General features: G+C 44.2%; 2 protein-coding genes across 3 annotated transcripts in view; one reads left to right on the top strand and one right to left on the bottom strand.

The window, feature by feature from the left end:
* The first annotated feature begins 593 nt into the window (after positions 1-593).
* Positions 594-9,988, top strand: tmem170a (transmembrane protein 170A). Its single transcript, XM_052061101.1, is given in 4 exon segments — positions 594-796; positions 1,443-1,613; positions 8,043-8,090; positions 8,093-9,988. Coding segments are annotated over 4 exon segments (411 nt in total). The 5' UTR covers positions 594-684; the 3' UTR covers positions 8,173-9,988.
* The window catches only part of bcar1 (BCAR1 scaffold protein, Cas family member), a 33,875-nt gene continuing 24,159 nt past the window's right edge, over positions 9,989-19,704 (bottom strand). For both annotated transcript variants that reach the window (XM_052060844.1, XM_052060843.1), the window contains exon 7: positions 9,989-18,078. In XM_052060844.1, the coding sequence (XP_051916804.1) occupies positions 17,548-18,078 (531 nt within the window). In that variant the 3' untranslated portion in view covers positions 9,989-17,547. The remainder of the gene's footprint in view (positions 18,079-19,704) is intronic.

The following is a 19,704-nucleotide window of genomic DNA, read 5'->3' as shown; positions in this document are numbered from 1 at the left end:
GCTCCAGAGGGGGGGCCCCGGTGACCCGCATCCGGGCAAGGGAAACCTAGATCCATTTATTGTAATCATCATTGGGGTCTTCGAGCCGTGCTTTGTCTGGCCCCTCACCTAGAACCTGTTTGCCATGGGTGACCCTGCCAGGGGCATAAGGCCCCAGACAACTTAGCTTCTAGGATCATTGGGACACACAAATCCCTCCACCACGGTAAGGTGACGACTCACCGAGGGGACTTTCCACCGTGTTGTTTTTTTTTCACTAACTAGCTCTCTCGTCTCCTCGTCTGTCTTGTTCGCGTGCTGCTCAGTGTGCTGCTGTGTGTGTCTCTTCTCTAACCCCTCCCCCTTCTCTAAACCGCAGCGCGCGTGTGTGTGTGTGTGTGTGTGTGTGTGTGTGTGTGTGTGTGTGTGTGTGTGTGTGTGTGTGTGTGTGTGCGTGCGTGCGTGCGTAACCCTCCCCTTCGGGCTCCCCAATGAGGAGTCGGCTCCCAATGAGGTGGGAGCCGACTCTCATCGTTCATTTTAAAGAGCCGGCTCTCGGAGCCGGCTCGTTCGCGAACGACACATCACTAGAAGGAAGTCAAAAACACGAATGCCGAAAGCCAAAGTTGGACTGTTGCCGGGCAGCGCACTAAGCGCAGCTTTTTACCTTTTCAATCTGTGAACCCTCGAAGATTATAGGGAAATATGGAGGAATATGGCGAAAGTGACATTTTCCAGCATTTACTTGGTATGAATTTGGTGCCAAGAAAAAATGCAACTCACAGTTACAACGACACGTCTCTTGGTGATTTCTCAGGTAGGTTAATATTGTTGGGATTTATTTGGATGCCTTATGTCGCCGTGGTTGTCTACTGTACGCACGAGCTTCATTTTCGAGCGACACTAATCTGCGTATGCAGCAACAGCCTTGTGGAAAATACTGATTTTTCCATTTTATGGCATTGTTAATTTTCACGTTTGTCTACACATCGGCCGAAATCGATTTGATTTGGGAAAACGTTGTTTAGTGTGTCATCGTTGTCTTTCCAGTGAAGACAATTTATTTGAAGTCGTTTTCGTGTCGTACGCATGAAAACCTGGGCTAAAACGATCATCCGGCCGCAATGCCTTATTTTACTTTAACAAGTTAAATTTTCTTTAATCAGACAATAATCGACAAAAATCATCATTTCAATCTCAATCATAATAATCGTGATTATCTTTTTTCCCCCTGCATCGCCCGCAGCGCTTGATCCTCAGCCTCCTACTGCGTCACACGTGCCAACTGCGCATGCGCAAAGTACGTGACAAACTTATCGCGCACGAAAATAAAAATGCATGCAAAACGTGGAATTGAATTACATAATTAAATTAAATAAGAACCTTTTCGTTTGTTCTTGGCGCTTCTGCGTAATTGTGATTCAATGTGTGTGTGTATGTCTGTATTATTATTATTTTTTTAGAAATGTGGTATGGAGTTTTTCTCTGGGCAGCAGCCTCCTCTTTGATCTTCCACCTGCCCGCATCCCTACTATCGTTCCTTGCATTACGGCAGCACAAAATGGCCCGCTTGATGCCCATTGCCATCCTCTTAATGGGTATCGTTGGGCCCGTGGCTGGAGGAGTCCTCACAAGTAGGTTCCGCTGCCTTTGTGACACTGATAGACTTTTCGATCTTAACTCATTCAGTACCAGCCAATTCTGGACCAAGTCTGAAGAGACATTTTAAAAAGTCTTTGGGAGTGAATGAGTTGATGAATGTGTTTGGCGCTTGTGCGCCCGTGTGTTCGGCGACGCTTCTGCCATTTCGGGTTTTTTTACTTTTCGCAATGCTTGTTACCTCCCTAACAGCATCTCGGTTGGTTTATGATCGCCGATCGTTGTTATTGATTCAACAACACGTCGGAGCTTCGGCCGCGTTTTGGCAAGACAGTGGTGAAAAGACGCTACCTCCGTTCTTGGCTAACCTACCGGCTGATCTCTTACGCGTTCGCTCGCTCCCTTCACGGAAGCGCCGCCGCCGCAGCCGCGGCAAACGCAGTGGTCAGCTTGTGAAGCTGAAACGTAATCTGAGACAAACTTCGATCGCTCACGCGTGGTGTGCCCTCGACCCCGTCGCCTCGTGCTTGCTAACGGTCGTTGGCTCTCCCAACGCGCCACGGCATTTTTTCCCTGCGCGCCTTTCTCGGGGAGGAATCCAGCGAAACCTTTTGAGGGAATTCCCCCGGGCTCGGCTATCGACAGAGGCAATCCCTCCCGCTGCTACTTCCACAAGGATTGCGTTGTTAAACGCCCGGTCGCTGACGAACAAGACCCATATTCTGAGAGAGTATTTCCTTTCCAATGACTTGGATTTTCTGTGTCTTACGGAGACTTGGGCAGGTACTGGTGAGTACAACGCTTTGATTGAATTGTTACCACCTAACTGTGGTTTCCTCGATACCCCGAGGACATCAGGACGTGGTGGAGGTACGGTAATCATTTTTAAGAACAATTTCAAATGTAAACGGTGCACATTCACCACATCGGCCAACAGCTTTGAAGCAACCTTCTTTGAAGTTGGTCGTGTTTTCCCGGTGGTTTGTGCTGTCATTTACCGTCCTCCTAAATACAACAAAGACTTTTAAAGCGATTTTTCAACCTTTCTTGCGGAAATCAGGCAGAGATATGATCATATCCTCCTAATGGGGGATTTTAATATCCATGTGTGCTGTCCGGAAAAACCTCTAGCAAAAGACTTCTTAAGACTTATTGACTCTTTTAATTTTGTGCAGTATGTGACCAGCCCGACACATGAACAAGGACATATTTTAGACCTTGTCCTTGCTCATGGTCTACCGGTGTCAAATCTGGAAGTCCTTGAAAATGGGATTTCTGATCATTTGGCAGTTTTATTTGACATAGTCTTATCGCATGCTGCTGTGAAATCTGGCGCTCCCAGTTGTCAACGCTGAATTTTTAACCCTCGCACTGCTAGTGGTTTCTCTGATGCCTTTCATAACCTTTGCGTACCCTCGTCTAACACAGAGGAACTCGCCTCTTGGTTCGACTCGTCATGCCGTGCCATCCTGGATTTGGTGGCTCCTTTAAAAATTGTGCTCCCAAAGCCTAAACACGAGCCATGGTTTAACGACATTACCCGCACAGCTAGGCAGGAGTGTCGCAAAGCTGAACGCAAGTGGAAAAAAGACAAATTGCATGTCTCTTATCAAATTTGGAAAGACTACTGGCGTAACTACCAGCTCACAGTAAAAGAGGCCAAAAGAGATTATCTGAGAGACCCTATCTGTCAGATCTTCTTCAAATCTCCATTCCCTCTCGCTCACTCAGGTCCTCATCCTCCCTCCACCTTCTTCTACCCTCTGCCCGTCTCAGTACAATGGGGTGCAGAGCCTTCAGTCGCTCTGCCCCCAAACTCTGGAACTCACTTCCTCCCAACATTCGTAATATTGACTCTCTTTCCTTATTCAAAACCCACCTATTCAGACTTGCCTACCCGCCTTAAATCTTTCTTTCTTTCTTTATTTATTATTTTATCTGTGTTTTATTATTGGTCTTGGCTGTACAGTGTCCTTGAGTGTTGTGAAAGGCGCTTACAAATGTGATGTATTATTATTATTATTATTATCTGTCTGACCTTATTCTAGCTAACCGTCACGACCCACGCGCACTATTTAAAACGATAGATTCTGTACTCAAACCCCTCTGCCTACTTGCTCGGATTCTTCACCCGAGATGTGCAACAGATTCCTTCAGTTTTTCATTGATAAGGTCTCTACAGCTAGGACTCTGGTCTCAAATACCGCATCTGACCCCTCTGTCCATGTTCCATGTTCAGCTGTACTAAATTCTTTTGATACTGTGTCCTTGGCGCTTTTGGAGGATGTAGTTTGCCAGACGAAGCCATCTGGCTCCCCTTGCGACTCTCTTCCCCCACGCTTCTTTCAGGAGGTTCTCCCGAGTGTTGGTGCATCGGTCTTGGATATCATCAACAGCAGCCTTTCTTCTGGTGTAGTTCCCCAACAGTTTAAACATGCTGTGGTCCAACCCTTGATCAAGAAACCTGGTCTTGATCCAGATGTGCTGTCAAGTTACAGGCCCATTTCCAAACTGCCTTTCATTTCCAAAATTCTGGAAAAAATGGTGCACATGCAGTTGAAACTTTTCTTGGATGAACATAACATCTTGGAGGTCTTCCAGTCAGGTTTCAAGACGATGCACAGCACGGAGTCAGCCCTGTTACGCGTTTCTAATGACATCCTCCTGGCAAATGACTCTGGAGACCACGTGTGTCTGGTTTTATTGGACTTAACTGCAGCATTTGATACAGTGGATCACAGTATTCTGCTGACTCGTTTGCAGCACTATGTGGGAATTGGCGGCAGTGCTCTTGAGTGGTTTAGGTCCTATCTAGCTGACAGGACCTTTTGTGGCAGCCTTGGTTGCTCTGAGTCACGCACTGCTCCCCTGTCATGTGGTGTTCCACAGGGCTCAATTCTGGGGCCTTTGCTGTTCTCGCTGTATCTGCTCCCATTGGGTTCCATCTTAAGGAAACATGGTATTCCCTTCCACTGCTATGCAGATGACTGCCAGATCTATGTCCCACTGAGCAAGAAAGACGCCTTCTCATTAAGGCCACTCCTATCCTGTCTGGAAGAAATCAAAACCTGGATGGCAAAAAATTTCTTGAAATTCAACGAAAAGAAGACAGAGGTGATATTGTTTGGTCCAAGTGGCCCTTGTACATTCCATCCTGTAGACTTGGGCCCCCTGTCTCCTTATCTGAAATCAACGGTCTCAAACTTGGGCCTTAAACTGGACAGTGATTTCAAACTCGATCGGCAAATTGGTGCCGTTGTTAAATCAAGCTTCTTTCACCTTAGACAGCTGGCCAAAATAAAACCTCTCCTCTCACATGAACACTTTGAGACAGTAATTCATGCCTTTGTCACATCCCGGCTGGATTACTGCAATGCCTTGTACTTTGGAGTCAGCCAGTCCTCCATTAAGGACTGGCATTAAGTCAAGAGGCGAGCCGCTGCTCGCCTCTTGACTTGTACTCGTAAGAGGGAGCATATAACTCCCACTCTGGCATCCCTTCACTGGCTCCCCATTCATTTTAGAGTTATTTTCAAGATCCTCCTCTTTGTTTTCAAATCTCTGAATAATCTCGCGCCACCTTACCTCTCTGAGCTCATCCGCCCCTACACACCTGCCCGACGCCTCAGGTCTGTGGACCAGTCTTTGTTAGAGGTACCAAGAGCTAAACTGAGGCTCAGAGGGGATCGAGCCTTTTCTGTTGCGGGTCCCTCTCTCTGGAATGACCTCCCACTGAACAAGTGCTCTATAAATACTGTTGACTTGACTTGACTTTTGTCCATAAGCATGATTAAAAAAAAGAGAGAGACTTTTTTTCAGCTGCTTTTTGGCCCTAAAAAATGAGCAGGCCCCTCCGTGAGTCGTCACCTTACCGTGGTGGAGGGGTTTGTGTGTCCCAATGATCCTAGAAGCTAAGTTGTCTGGGGCTTTATGCCCCTGGCAGGGTCACCCATGGCAAACAGGTTCTAGGTGAGGGGCCAGACAAAGCACGGCTCAAAAGACCCCAATGATGATAAAAATAAATGGATCTAGGTTTCCCTTGCCCGGACGCGGGTCACCGGGGCTCCCCTCTGGAGCCAGGCCTGGAGGTGGGGCTCGTTGGCAGGCGCCTGGTGGCCGGGCTTACACCCATGGGGCCCGGCCGGGCACAGCCCGAAGAGGCAACGTGGGTCCCCCTTCCCATGGGCTCACCACCCATGAGAGGGGCCAAAGGGTTCGGGTGCAATGTGAGCTGGGCGGCAGCCAAAGGCGGGGACCCTGGCGGTCCGATCCTCGGCTGCAGAAGCTAGCTCTTGGGACACGGAATGTCACCTCTCTGGCAGGGAAGGAGCCCGAGCTGGTGTGTGAGGCAGAGAATTTCCAACTGGATATAGTCTGACTTGCCTCCACACACAGCCTGGGTTCTGGTACCAGTTCTCTCGACAGGGGTTGGACTCTCTTCCACTCTGGAGTTGCTCACGGTGAGAGGCGCAGAGCAGGTGTGGGCATACTCATTGCCCCCCGGCTCAGTGCCTGTACATTGGGGTTCACACCGGTAGACGAGAGGGTTGCCTCCCTCCGCCTTCGGGTGGGTGGACGGGTCCTGACTGTTGTTTGTGCATATGCACCAAACAGCAGCTCAGCATACCCACCCTTTTTGGAGTCCTTGGAGGGTGTGCGGGAGAGTACTCCTGCTGGGGACTCCATTGTTCTGCTGGGGGACTTCAATGCTCACGTGGGCAATGACAGTGATACCTGGAGGGGCGTGATTGGGAGGAACGGCCCCCCCGATCAAAACCCGAGTGGTGTTTTGTTATTGGACTTCTGTGCTCGTCACGGATTGTCCATAACGAACACCTTGTTCAAACATAAGGGTGTCCACATGTGCACTTGGCACCAGGACACCCTAGGCCGCAGTTCGATGATCGACTTTGTAGTTGTATCATCGGATTTGCGGCCGCATGTTCTGGACACTCGGGTGAAGAGAGGGGCGGAGCTGTCAACTGATCACCACCTGGTGGTGAGTAGGCTCCGATGGTGGGGGAAGATGCCGGTCCGTCCTGGCAGACCCAAACGTATAGTGAGGGTTTGTTGGGAGCGTCTGGCGGAATCCCCTGTCAGAAGGAGTTTCAACTCCCACCTCCGACAGAGCTTTTCCCATGTTCCGGGGGAGACGGGGAACATTGAGTCCGAGTGGACCATGTTCCGTGCCTCTATTGAGCGGCTGAAATGATCTCCCTTAGAGATAAGGTGAGAAGCTCAGTCATCCGGGAGGGGCTCAGAGTCGAGCCGCTTCTCCTCCACATCGAGAGGAGCCAGATGAGGTGGCTTGGGCATCTGATTCGGATGCCTCCTGAGCGCCTCCCCGGTGAGGTGTTCCGGTCATGTCCCACCGGGAGGAGACCCCGAGGAAGACCCAGGACACGCTGGAGAGACTATGTCACCCAGCTTGCCTGGGAACGACTCGGGATCCCCCAGGGAGAGCTGGAAGAAGTAGCTAGGGAGAGGGAAGTCTGGGCTTCCCTGCTAAAGCTGTTGCCCCCGCGACCCGGCCCCGGATAAGCGGTAGATGATGGATGAAAATGAGCAGGAATTTATTTTTGCAAGAACTCCATTCAGCAAAAGATCAGAGTTCTGAGTTAGAGTACCTTTAATGAGAAAGGGCCTCCTTGTGGCTGGAGGAGACGTTTTCTGAAAAAAAAAACTCCAAAATGTTGGCGTCGTTCAACTGGTCCACTACCTCTCAGTGGTTTGTTGTTTTATATTGAAGCTTCACAAAATGAATAAATCAGCTCTGTAATTCGAAGATTTTTGTGTGCTACTGATCACCTAAAATAATTGTGGGCATGCGCAATATTTTGAAAATATAGCTTCATTGCGAGAATGGAGAGTGCAATATACATATTTCAAAGATGTCTAAGAAATGAATAATTACTTGCTGGAAACACTTTTATCTGACTTCAAAAGGCTCCATCCAAAAGGAAAAGTCCATTGTCTGGAAAAATAGAAACCTTCATTTAACCAAAAGGAGAACCGTATGTTTGATAGCACTTTTATCGGACGATACTGATACTAATACCAATACCACTTGTATCTACGATGCATACATTTCAATTAACACCGTGATAAATAATTTGAAACAAAGGCCTTCCTGTGTATGCATATGATTATTCACCCACCAGTGTAGCACCAACTACTGGCAAGGAAGGCATACAAAATTTCAGATGGCTGGCATCGTTAATGAGTACCCAATAATACCAATCAGGGCAGGTATCAGGCCGATAACTTTTATCGGTACACTCCTGTCCTATCCAGAGGCATTTGTAATACTAACTCGTCGATAAATTGTGTGTGTGTGTGGCCACCAAAAAGTTAAATGTCATAATAATATAAATCAATATTGTAATATTCATCCGCCACCTGGCCTGCTTTCCCATTGTGGTGCGGCCTGAATTGAAATGTAATTTTCCGTGTGCGTGATGCAGGTGCGGCCATTGCAGGAGTTTACAAGGCAGCGGGGAAGAGGATGATCTCTCTGAGGCTTTAGTTTTCGGCGTGGGACAGTCCTTTTTGATTGTTGTTATTTCGTTCCTCCGAGTGCTCGCCACCCTTTAGCAGCACGGAGGCGGCTGGCTCGTCCTCAGAGCTCGTCGCAACTTGCTGTGGCTCGGACAAATTGAGACACGTCGGGCCTTGGAGGTGCTCTTCGGATCAAGCCACGTCGAGCAAACTCAAGTGCAAAAAGTGAAATGCGGTACCTAGTCCGAGGAGCCGTACTTTAGTTTGCAGGACAACATTCGCCGATGAGGAAATTGTGTTTGACGTTACCCAATGGCACGGACACATTGACACATCATATTTCACTTTTTCGGGGAACTCGGCATTTAGAAGTTGAGAGAGTGATTTCGAACCTCTTTTATTCTCAACAGAGGTATTGGTGTCGTTTGTGTAAAGATCAATCATGATAAGCACGAGGGCAGCAGGCTGCTCTCTGTTGCCGGATTTTAGTAATATTTTAGATGTTTTCACTCTAATGGGTCTCGTGTGCGTGATAATTTTCCTTTTGTTGTTTTGTTTCAGTTTGACCTTGTTGAAAAAATGCCTGGAGGACAGTCAGTTCAATTCGATCTCAAAGGGAACGGTTTTCAAAATAAATAATAAAGAGTAAATGTCCTTTATAGATTTAAAGGAATATGATGATGATTGTACTGATTCTTTTTTCCTCTTTTTTTAACCCTTATTTTGTCACAGGGTTTTACTGTAATGATCTGACGACCGCAAAGCTCTTGTAGCTCCGAGCTGCCTCGCATCAATGCATAACCCACAAAAGAGCATTTTGGCTCATTTTTGACCAAATGGGAGTTCTGTCATGTCGTCCACTTTGACCCGCTTTTTAAATCCCTTACAACGATCTGACATCTTAACTTGGCCTCCTCAAGATCTACTTCCAAAAACCTTGAACATGAATGTTTAGCATCAAGTGTGTGAATTTGAGATATTAATATTGAATGGGGGCTCGGTAAAGTCCTTAAAATCCGTGTTGATTCCCAAAACATGCATGGCAGGCTGATTGAACACTCCAAATTGCCCCTAGGTGTAAGTGTGAGCATGGATGGTTCTTCATCTCTGTGTGCCCTGCAATTGGCTGGCAACCGGTTCAGGGTGTCCCCTGCATACTGCCCGAAGACAGCTGGGATAGGTCCAGCACCTCCCGCGACCCTTGTGAGGATGAATCGGATCAGAAAATGGATGGACGGATTGATGTAGTTCACCTCAACCATTGATAATATTGTCCATGAAGAGTTACTCACCTCATATATTTTGCAATAGCAAATCATGACATCATAATTTCATGAATGAATTACATTTATTTTCCTTGTTTCTGTACAGTTCAAGTAAATTTGAGCTGCTTCGCAACACAAAAAGTGGTGTCCAATCCTTAAACGATTTCTACACATTTTATTCGGGTACGAGTCTCAATTCAGTGATATCCTCTATCGATCTAAACCGTAGGTGGCTTGATGTTTTGTTTTGTTTTTTTGGGGGGTGTAATCTATAATCGCAGGTTTTGGACGGTTGTGATGTTGGTTCACTGATGATAGCAACCGTGTGTGTCTGATGTTGCTCGCCGTGGTCAAAGGATTACCCCCTTGGGGTGCGAATACTCAGTGGCATTGAAAATGAGACACTAATTTGCTCTGTGCCCTTTGCTTTCATACATGAGTTTACAACCATTTCAATTTTGTTGTTACTTTACAAGACGAGCCCTCCTGATTCCAATTTCGCTCTCTCGACGCAATGATGGAGGAATTGTCAGGAAAATCCGACTTTTCAGCCAGCTGCTGCCATTTTGATGTCAATTGCAGTCGGTTTACCTGATGCAAGGCGCGCTCTCCGAAACGCTGTAAATAAACATGCGACAAAGCAAGGATTCCTTTCAGGGTGTGCATATTTATTACACTGACCACACTGCCAATGAAATAACAGATACACGTACAGCTCGGGTAGTCGAGTGGTTGTTCCTCAACCCGAAGACTGTGGATTTGGTCCCAAACCGAAGCATCCTTGAGCAAAAAACTGCACAGAAATCTGCACCTGGTGCTGCATCATTATGTAAATGAGTGTCAATACGTTTTGATCATGACCTCACTGCACTCTGGATTCCATCAAATTGTGGGACTGCGTGAATGAGGTTTCAGAAGTGTTTTTGAGTCACTGGAAGGTCGAAAAAGGCATCATACAAGAGAACTCCCCCCATTTACCCCGACTATGCATCGATGGTTCCCAAAGGTGTGCCCACCTGTGGCATCTCTCCTGATGAAAAATAATCACTCAAACTTAAATTTGCATTCAAAACGTGCAATATCATTTGCAAAACAAATGCACGTTGCCTGATAAGTCTTTTTTTCCAGTCATGTCAGGGTTTTTTTTCGTGTATAACTTTTCAAATAGTCAATTTTTCGAGTACAGTTCAGTTGTATTTAACTTTAATTAGAAAGAATAGGACACTAAATGTAATTTAAAACTGTTTTTAATGTATTTAGGGACAATTATTTTACTTTTATGCATAATATATATATATTTTTAAACTCAGTACAGTTTGAATACTTAAATGCAGTGTTCATTTTCAAACTTCACAATTTACAGTAGCTTGCAATTAATGTCTTTTTAAAAAAACATTTATGAACACAACAATGTTACTGTATATTAAAGTTAATTAGAGTGGTAGTTGGAGAGCAAATTGTAGAATAATACTCTTTGAACATTCTATATTTTTAACATACACTTTCTCATATTTTAAATTGTAAATTAAATGCGGGATATGTTACAAAACCGACATGCTTTTGTAAAAAAAAAACTCAGACAAAAAACTACTCTGAACAAGACTGTTCATTCACGTGAAATGTACAAACCTTTTGAAATAATTGGCCTCAGTCTCATTTTGCAGCGCATAAATGATCACACACCATATTCAAGCACATTTTCGAACTGAAACAATGATTTCACAATTTTTTAAAAAAATGCAGTATTCTGTTATCATGTCCATTGTGCCTCAAGACCAGTAAAACATGCAAGGTTTCTGAACGACCACGAGCGTTTCTTAAAAGGTCTTTTTCACAGCAATCATTTTGACAGTGTCGGACAGCGAGAGTAGGACAAATATTCATTCATTTTCCGACAAATACATGTGTAAAAACAAATTTTTAAAAATAATCAAATGTAACCAACACAGGATTTAAAAATGGATATGCACTGCAAATAGGCCAGTGTTAAAAGTTCCAATAACACCACCATCAAATAGTGTCACCTCTGTCATCATAGATGTTCAATAAAACTGATATGTTATTAAAATGGAGTGTCACCTGCTGGACCCTGAATGTTGATTTGAAATTGAGACCGCACCTTCATGAAATATTTTGAAGTTCACTGCTAAGAGTCGAGACAATTTTCTTCAGCATTATTATCCTCCACGCTTTCAAGACGGAATCAGACTTCCCAAGAGTAGGAAAAACTCTCACATTGTGGCACTTGATGAAAATAATCCTCATAATTTGGTTTTCACTTGAGTTTTTCTGTTTCATATTGTTGAAAACAGATCACATTAATGAGCCAATCATTCACGAGGCACTTGGCCAATCGTGGGGTGCGTTCGTTAATACGCAAAGAAGTCGACATACATTTGGGGGGAAAGTGAGAATCGAGTGGAGTTTTCTGACATCAGATGACGTTAATCGATCTGAAGACTGTTTTGCCTTATAAGGCGCAATATTTTAGTGAGGAAATATTTTGATTGCACATCGATTTTTGGGGGGCAGGGGAATTGTAGCGACATGTCTGACATTTGCAACAAAATAAAACCAACAAATCAAAATCACTCAGATATTCAGCAAGTTACGAGGTTATAATGTGTGCTCATGATGTATGTGTAACATACAGCACAGATGAAATTTCTTCCCTCAACATAAAACAAGAGGAGCCGCTCTTGTTTTGGAGTTGTTCTCCTTTTTTTCTGTTTGTTTGTTTGTTTGTTTTTGGGAATAAATGCTTTTGTCTGTGTTCATTTTTTTCTTTCACATTTTGTTGTGAAAACAATGAATAAATGAAACATACACGGATCAAGGTGGCCCAAAAAGTATGCAAAACCACTCAACATCCGAACAGCCATTAGGTAACAAATACATGATGAAACGTTTGGCGAACCACCTAATTATCAAAGTGCGTTGCCACCATCTCCTGGGTGAAACACTTTGGAAGCGAATACCATAATGAAATGTTTGTATGTTATATATTATTGAAATGAATAGTGGGTTTTTGAAATGAAATGACCATTGAAAAATCACATTTTTACATACTATCCCTTTAAGATTGTGAGGCCTGGGTTACTTTGACCCAGACTGCATAGTGTTGACATGAACACTTGTTAGTGTTTATCTAAACACTCAGAAGTATCATGATTACTGCAATATCAACACTATATTTTGCTGTTACACTCTATTGGGTGTTGAAGATTGAACACGTTTGTAGATGTTACACTTGTCAATGTGGATGCTTATCGATACTTCACCAGTGTTAAAATGAACGCCTGAGGTGTTGCATTAACGCCAGCAGATTTGCAGTGTGGACTTCACTTATCTAATGCTTTCAGTGGGGTGTGAGCTCATTGAACACCGATAAGGCCTCAAAGTCTTGCTGAAGGACTCAAGTACTACTGACTACTGTGAATCAAACCCCTGACCTCCACCTGATCCATCTGTCAAGGTCACAATGAGTCAGGGTCATTGGAACTGCCCAACCACAGCTCATAAACACCTACAATTTATTTACGAACGATTTTTTTCGACTTTTGCTCAGAGCCTGTCCTGAGTGACATTCGTATTCATATATGGTCATTGTGGAATTTCTAAAAGAACACAATTGATATTTTACGACTATGCTCATCATTATACGGCATATATATATTCACTACCATTCAAAAGTTTGGGGTCACATCGAAATGTCCTTATTTTTGAAGGAAAAGCACTGTACTTTTCAATTAAGATCATTTTAAACTAGTCTTAACTTTAAAGAAATGCACTCTATACATTGCTAATATGGTAAATGACTATTCCAGCTGCAAATGTCTGGTTTTTGGTGCAATATCTACATAGGTGTATAGAGGCCCATTTCCAGCAACTATCACTCCAGCGCTCTAATGGTACAATGTGTTTGCTCATTGGCTCAGAAGGCTAATTGATGATTAGAAACCCCTTGTGCAATCATGTTTCTGAAAACAGTTTAGCTCGTTACAGAAGCTACAAAACTGACCTTCCTGTGATCAGATTGAGTTTCTGGAGCATCACATTTGTGGGGTCAATTAAACGATCAAAATGGCCAGAAAAAGAGAACTTTCATCTGAAACTCAACAGTCTATTCTTGTTCTTAGAAAGGAAGGCTATTCCAATGCGAGAAATTGCTAAGAAATTGAAGATTTCCTACAACGGTGTGTACTACTCCCTTCAGAGGACAGCACAAACAGGCTCGAACCTGAGTCGAAAAAGAAGTGGGAGGCAGCGTTGCACAACTGAGCAAGAAGATAAGTACATTAGAGTCTCTAGTTTGAGAAACAGACGCCTCACAGGTCCCCAAATGGCATCTTCATTAAATAGTACCCGCAAAACACCAGTGTCAACATCTACAGCGAAGAGGCAGCTACGAGATTCTGGGCTTCAGGGCAGAGTGGCAAAGAAAAAGCCATATCTGAGACAGGCCAATAAAAGAAAAAGATTAAGATGGGCAAAAGAACACAGACATTGGACAAAGGAAGACTGGAAATAAGTGTGGATGGATGAATCCAAGTTTGAGGTGTTTGGATCACAAAGAAGAACGTTTGTGAGACGCAGAACAAATGAAAAGATGCTGGAAGAATGCCTGATGTCATCTGTTAAGCACGGAGGAGGTAATGATGGTCTGGGGTTGCTTTGGTGCTGGTAAGGTGGGAGATTTGTACAGGGTAAAAGGGATTCTAAATAAGGAAGGCTATCACTCCATTTTGCAATGCCATGCCATACCAAGTGGACAGCGCTTGATTGGAGCCAATTTCATCCTACAACAGGACAATGACTCCAAACACACCTCCAAATTGTGCGAGAATTATTTAGAGCAGAAGCAGGCAGCTGGTAATCGGTAATTGAGTGGCCAGCGCAGTCACCAGATCTGAACCCCATTGAGCTGTTGTGGGAGCAGCTTGACCGTATGGTACGCAAGAAGTGCCCATCCAACCAATCCAACTTGTGGGAGCTGCTTCTGGAAGCGTGGGGTGCAATTTCTTCAGATTTCCTAAACAAATTAACAGCTAGAATGCAAAAGTACTGCAATGCCGTAATTGCTGCAAATGGAGGATTCTTTAACGAAAGCAAAGTTTGATGTGAAAAAATAATCTTATTTCAAATACAAATCATTATTTCTAACCTTCTCAATGTGTTGACTCTATTTTCTATTCATTTCACAACGTTTGGTGGTGAAGAAGTGTGACTTTTCATGGAAAACACAAAATTGTTTGGGTGACCACCAACTTTTGAACGGTAGTGTATATATATATATATATATATATATATATATATATATATATATACACACACACACACACACACATATATATTAAGGGTGTGGAAAATAATCGATATTAATCGATACATCGATGCACACGTGCGCGATTCGAGTGCATCGGCTCATTCACTGGGTACGACGCGATTGACGGGTGAAATCGAGATTCATCACGATGCATTGATGGGTATCGGTAAAATCCGATTCAAGCGCCGTTTTATTCATGTTAAACGTCACCTATCTGCCCTTTCCTAGGCGCAATGAATGCACCATCATTGTTTTGCGTTTTGTGTTGAATACGGACGGTAGCCGTGCGTCACATACAGTCCAGTACACAACTAGCGAAACACTATGGAAGTTCGCGCAAGCAGCAGCGAGGGAACTACTGTATTTAATGCTTCCGCAACATTCAGATCTTATGTTTGGAAATACTACGGCTTCGAAAAGAAAGACTGAAAGATTGATAAAAGCTCCGTAATTTGCAAAGAATGCACCACAAATATGCAGACCACTTAAAACGATGGCACCACATCACCGACAAGTTTCCCGCCCCCGCCCCATCCCCCGTCCAGTTCCTCGTTGGACACCGGAGAAACTCTTGGCAAACCAGGTGAGGATCAGAAAAAAATCGCCTCTTATTTTGGGGTCCCCTTGCAGCTCACTGTGACCGCGCAAGGAAAAACTATATATGGATGACTCTTTTGGACATTTAATTTTGACACTCAGTGACAGTGGTCTGTGTACGCTACAATACACAGAGCAGCTTTGAGGCTGTGACTGCCACATTGTTTCAATTGTATTTTTTTTCTGTCCTATGGAGATGGATATTTCATATAAGACACTCAGTGAGTAGTCTGTTTGTGTTTACACTACAGCAACAGCTGTGAGTCTCAGGTGCCAAATTGTTTACATTTTCTTTGCACAAACCCATTGTGAAAGGGCTTACCGTATTTTCACGACTATTCGACGCACTGTACTAATGGCCGCAGTCTCATTAATGGGTGACATTTCTGTATTTTACACATACACAGGACGCACCGTACGAATGGCCGCAGTTTTACAGTGGTAAAACATACGCCAGCTTAAACATACGGCATGCATGCGCACACTCTAACACGTTAGCTTGAAGCATACGGTAGCATGCCAAGACATACAGATAAGCTAAAAACACGTTTTTAAAAAGGCAACGAAAGCAGAACTGAGTTCGGGTGTATTTTATTTAGCCATCGTACAATGTTCTCACGTTTTTCGATCAATCATCACCCAGAAATCCATCAAAGTCCTCATCCTCTGTATCAGAAGCAGAGGACTGCACATCCCAGTTGTCATTGAACGCATCACATGCTAAAGTGTGAGTTTCTACGCATTGCCGAGCGGAAAGAAGGAGCAGCAACAGCAAAGTCAACATTTATTTCATGAGAAGCTTTCCCACATTTGAAAGTAAAGAACAGAGCGAAACATGGTGACAGCGCGTGTGTGTGTAGAAAGAATTGAATAATTGTGCAAGTACCGTAATCCATCAAAAACGCCGCGTTCCCTCTCGTTGTTGCGTATTGTGGCGTAACTCGCCAAGCGCTGCCTCTCACTCTTTGTAAAGTTGTGTTTGCCACCGATCATCCATTGTTCCCATGCCGTTCGCAACTTTACTTTGAACGCCCGGTTGATGCCAATGTCCAGCGGTTGGAGTTCTTTAGTCAAGCCTCCGGGAATAACGGCAAGCTCAGAGTTCATTTGCTTGACTTGGTTTTTCACCGCTGCTGTGAGATGGGCACGCATGCCAAAAGCATAACCGGTGGCTTTAAGTTTGAACTGAGCTTCGTAGGCGTGTCTTTTTGTCGAATTTATTTTCAGGGGTTCTTAGAAACCAAAACCGGAGTTGTTTTGCAACAATGCACATTGCCACACTCTATACAAGTGTTGGTACTGGCTTGAGGCGTCCCTTTAGCGTACTTACACGCCCACCCTTCACCATTGGCGGACTAGCTTGCCTGTCCTCTCTCTCCCTCTCCCTCTCTCTCTCTCCCTCTCCATATATGTATATATACACGCCCACCCTTCCCTGATTGGCCGACTTCTTTCCCGCATGCCTGGCCACAGTCACTTCCGCCTTTTCTCTATATAAACAGCATGTCAGCTGTCAGTCAGATTTTGGAACTCAGCGCATATAAAGGACGCTCCGCACCATAAGGCGTCCTGTCCATTTTGGAGAAAATTTAAGACTTTTAATGGCGCCTTATAGTCGTGAAAATACGGTAAATAAGTTTTTACACGTTCTACTGTTTATAAGGAATAAAGTGGTCTACTTTTTGCAATACCATACTAAATTCCATCTTTTTTAAAACTTTTTTTCTTTGCGTATTTGCATCATGTTTAATTGCACAATATCACAACAAATTGCACTGTATCGTATCGGATCGGATCGCAATGAATGTTTGAATTAAATGTGTATCACGTCGTATCACATCGTGAAGACGGTGAAACGTATGGCATCGTGTCGCCAGAAAATTCCATGTATCGTTTAAGTATCGCATCGCTGGTAGTGCATCGAGATATGTATCGAATCGTCCTCAGTGCTGAGATTCACATCCCTAAATATATATATATATATATATTATATATATATACACATACATACACACACACATGCGCGCGCGCGCGCGCGCACACACACACACAAAAAAAGCTGTAGGCAGCTTCCGTGAAATCCATTCCTGTATGTCGGAAATTGTCATAGACTCATTGGAGCCAGAGTTCCATCGCATCGCTCATATAGTACATAAGAGCAAATAACAGTGTCCAGACGCTTTTTGTGTTTCCTCTATGAACGATGCCACTTGGTTACCACTCAGCATGCCAAGGAGGACTTCCAGCTTTTGTCATCTCTCTTTTGTCAATATCGCGGTGATTCTATAGCATCAACAGATGTCCGAGCAACATTTTGAATTGCTGGGTACATCCTGCCAGCTCCCTCACCTTTTCACTCATTTCCCTGGCCGCTCCAGGTGACGGATATTGCAGCGCTGCCGTCTTTGTACTGATGACAATGTCTTTGAGCTTATTACAGAGGGTGTTGCTGCTCTGAACGACCTCGGCTCGAACTTCAGGTGACTTGGCCTGACGGGATAGCGTGTCGCCAATGAAAACTAGCTTGTGTGCGCTAAGGATGACAAGCTTGCTGTGAGCCACAAAGATCTTGGGCAGCTGATTGGAGTTGACGGCAGTAAAAAAGGCATCTATAGCATTGTTAATCGTTGTGAAGTTCTGCTCAGACTGCTCGAGGTAGAAAAGCAGAAGTTGTCGGTCGGCGTGGCACAACTTGGAGGAGATATTTTTCGTCAGCGTGTTGCCTTGTGGGTGAATCGGCGATGGAACCCAGCCAGTCATGTCATTGTTGATCGGTCGACTCACTTCCTGCTCTAGTCGTTCAAACTGTTTGATCTGTTGGAGTACAAGGGGAGAGTGTGATAGTTAATTACAACATTTAAACTAAACTCAGGGTTTGCAGTGATTGCAAACAACACACAATTTGTTGTTTGCAATCACTGCAAACAAAAGTGTACTTTCTAAATGGATGGGATGGGTGTGTTGGGAGGGAACAAATCTTTCTTACCCTTTGTGGAGAAGATATTAAAACAAACGCAAAGGCTCATCTTACATTTGCCAACAAACATCTTTGATGAACACCAAAACCTTTAGAGAAATATTCCGTGTCCTGATGACAAAAAAAGTTGAACTTTTGAACATTTGGTTAAAATTTTAAAAAATGACATCAGTCAAACACGTTGGGAGCAGTGTAATGCTCTGGTTCTGCTTTGCTCTTTCAGGGCCTGGATGGCTTGCTGTGTTTAACGGGGCACAGAATTCTGCCGCCATCACCATTTGCAAACACTTGATTTTAATGATTGTTGGCAAGGGTGGCACAACCAGTCAGTCAGGTCAGAGGGAAATTACTTTTTCACCTATGTTTGCATCACTCCTTTTTTAGTATTGTAATCTTTATGCATCTGCACTTCATCATATATTTCACAGGATATCTTGTGAGAGATATTTAAATATGATGTGATGCTCTGAATGTACCGCATTTTACACACTAAAAGGCGCACGTAAAAGCCTTCCATTTACTTAAAAGCTCACAGCGCGCCTTAAAATCCGATGCACCTTGTGTATGGTTATTACAGTAACATGTCGACCCCAAAATGGCTCCTTGCTAGAGACATGCTTACAACGCAGAGTTCAAACTTAAGTCGATCGGGGTACGCAGTTGAACACGGAAATAGAGCTTGCTGTTGAACTGTGTTGCTGCTTTATTAAATAAGTTTTACTGACATGTGATCGTTCTGTAGCAATGTAGCGACGCAAGCACGCACACAAGTTCAACCAATCAGCGCTGACACAAAGAACATTACACATCAAAGAGATTTGATCTCCTTGAACAGCTCTCCTAGTTTAGCCACGACGAACATGTAAGCTAGAGGATTTGAGACTACACCACGCTCGAGGTCAGATGGACATGCTCTCCAGTCATTTGTATGTTTCTCTCCTTTTTCCTCTCTCTGTGCAAATATATATATATATATATATATATATATATATATTTTCTACCAACAACCTCTGTCCTGTCAACGTCTTCTTTTGTCCCACCGAGGGTTAGCCAGTGTGCTGATAAAGAGACCAAGAATCTCTTTAACAACAGCACTCAACAGCTATCTTCGGTGTTTCGTTTGTTCAAAGCTTATTTGATCTGTGACGAGGGTTGCGTGGGAGATGATTGGTTGAACCACGTGCGTACGTGCTCGCGCTCATGCGCGCACAGCAGAGAGCAGCGGACTATGGACTGCTGAGGCGCGGTTCACTCGAGTGGGGTTGGAACAGTTCTGTTGGTATTTCCTTGATTGTAGCGCCATCTAATGTATGCATTGTAGATTGCGTCTTATAGTGCAGTGCGTCCAATATATAAGAAAAAAAAAATACAAAATAGGCCATTCGTTGAAAGTGCGCCTCATAATCCAGTGCGCCTTTTAGTGTGTACTTGGCTTTTTTTCCTATAGCTGTGTTGCCTTTATT

The sequence above is a fragment of the Hippocampus zosterae genome, chromosome 3 (genome assembly GCF_025434085.1).
Source record: "Hippocampus zosterae strain Florida chromosome 3, ASM2543408v3, whole genome shotgun sequence".
NCBI classification, from domain to species: Eukaryota; Metazoa; Chordata; class Actinopteri; order Syngnathiformes; family Syngnathidae; genus Hippocampus; species Hippocampus zosterae.
This window is presented reverse-complemented; position numbering and strand designations above follow the sequence as displayed.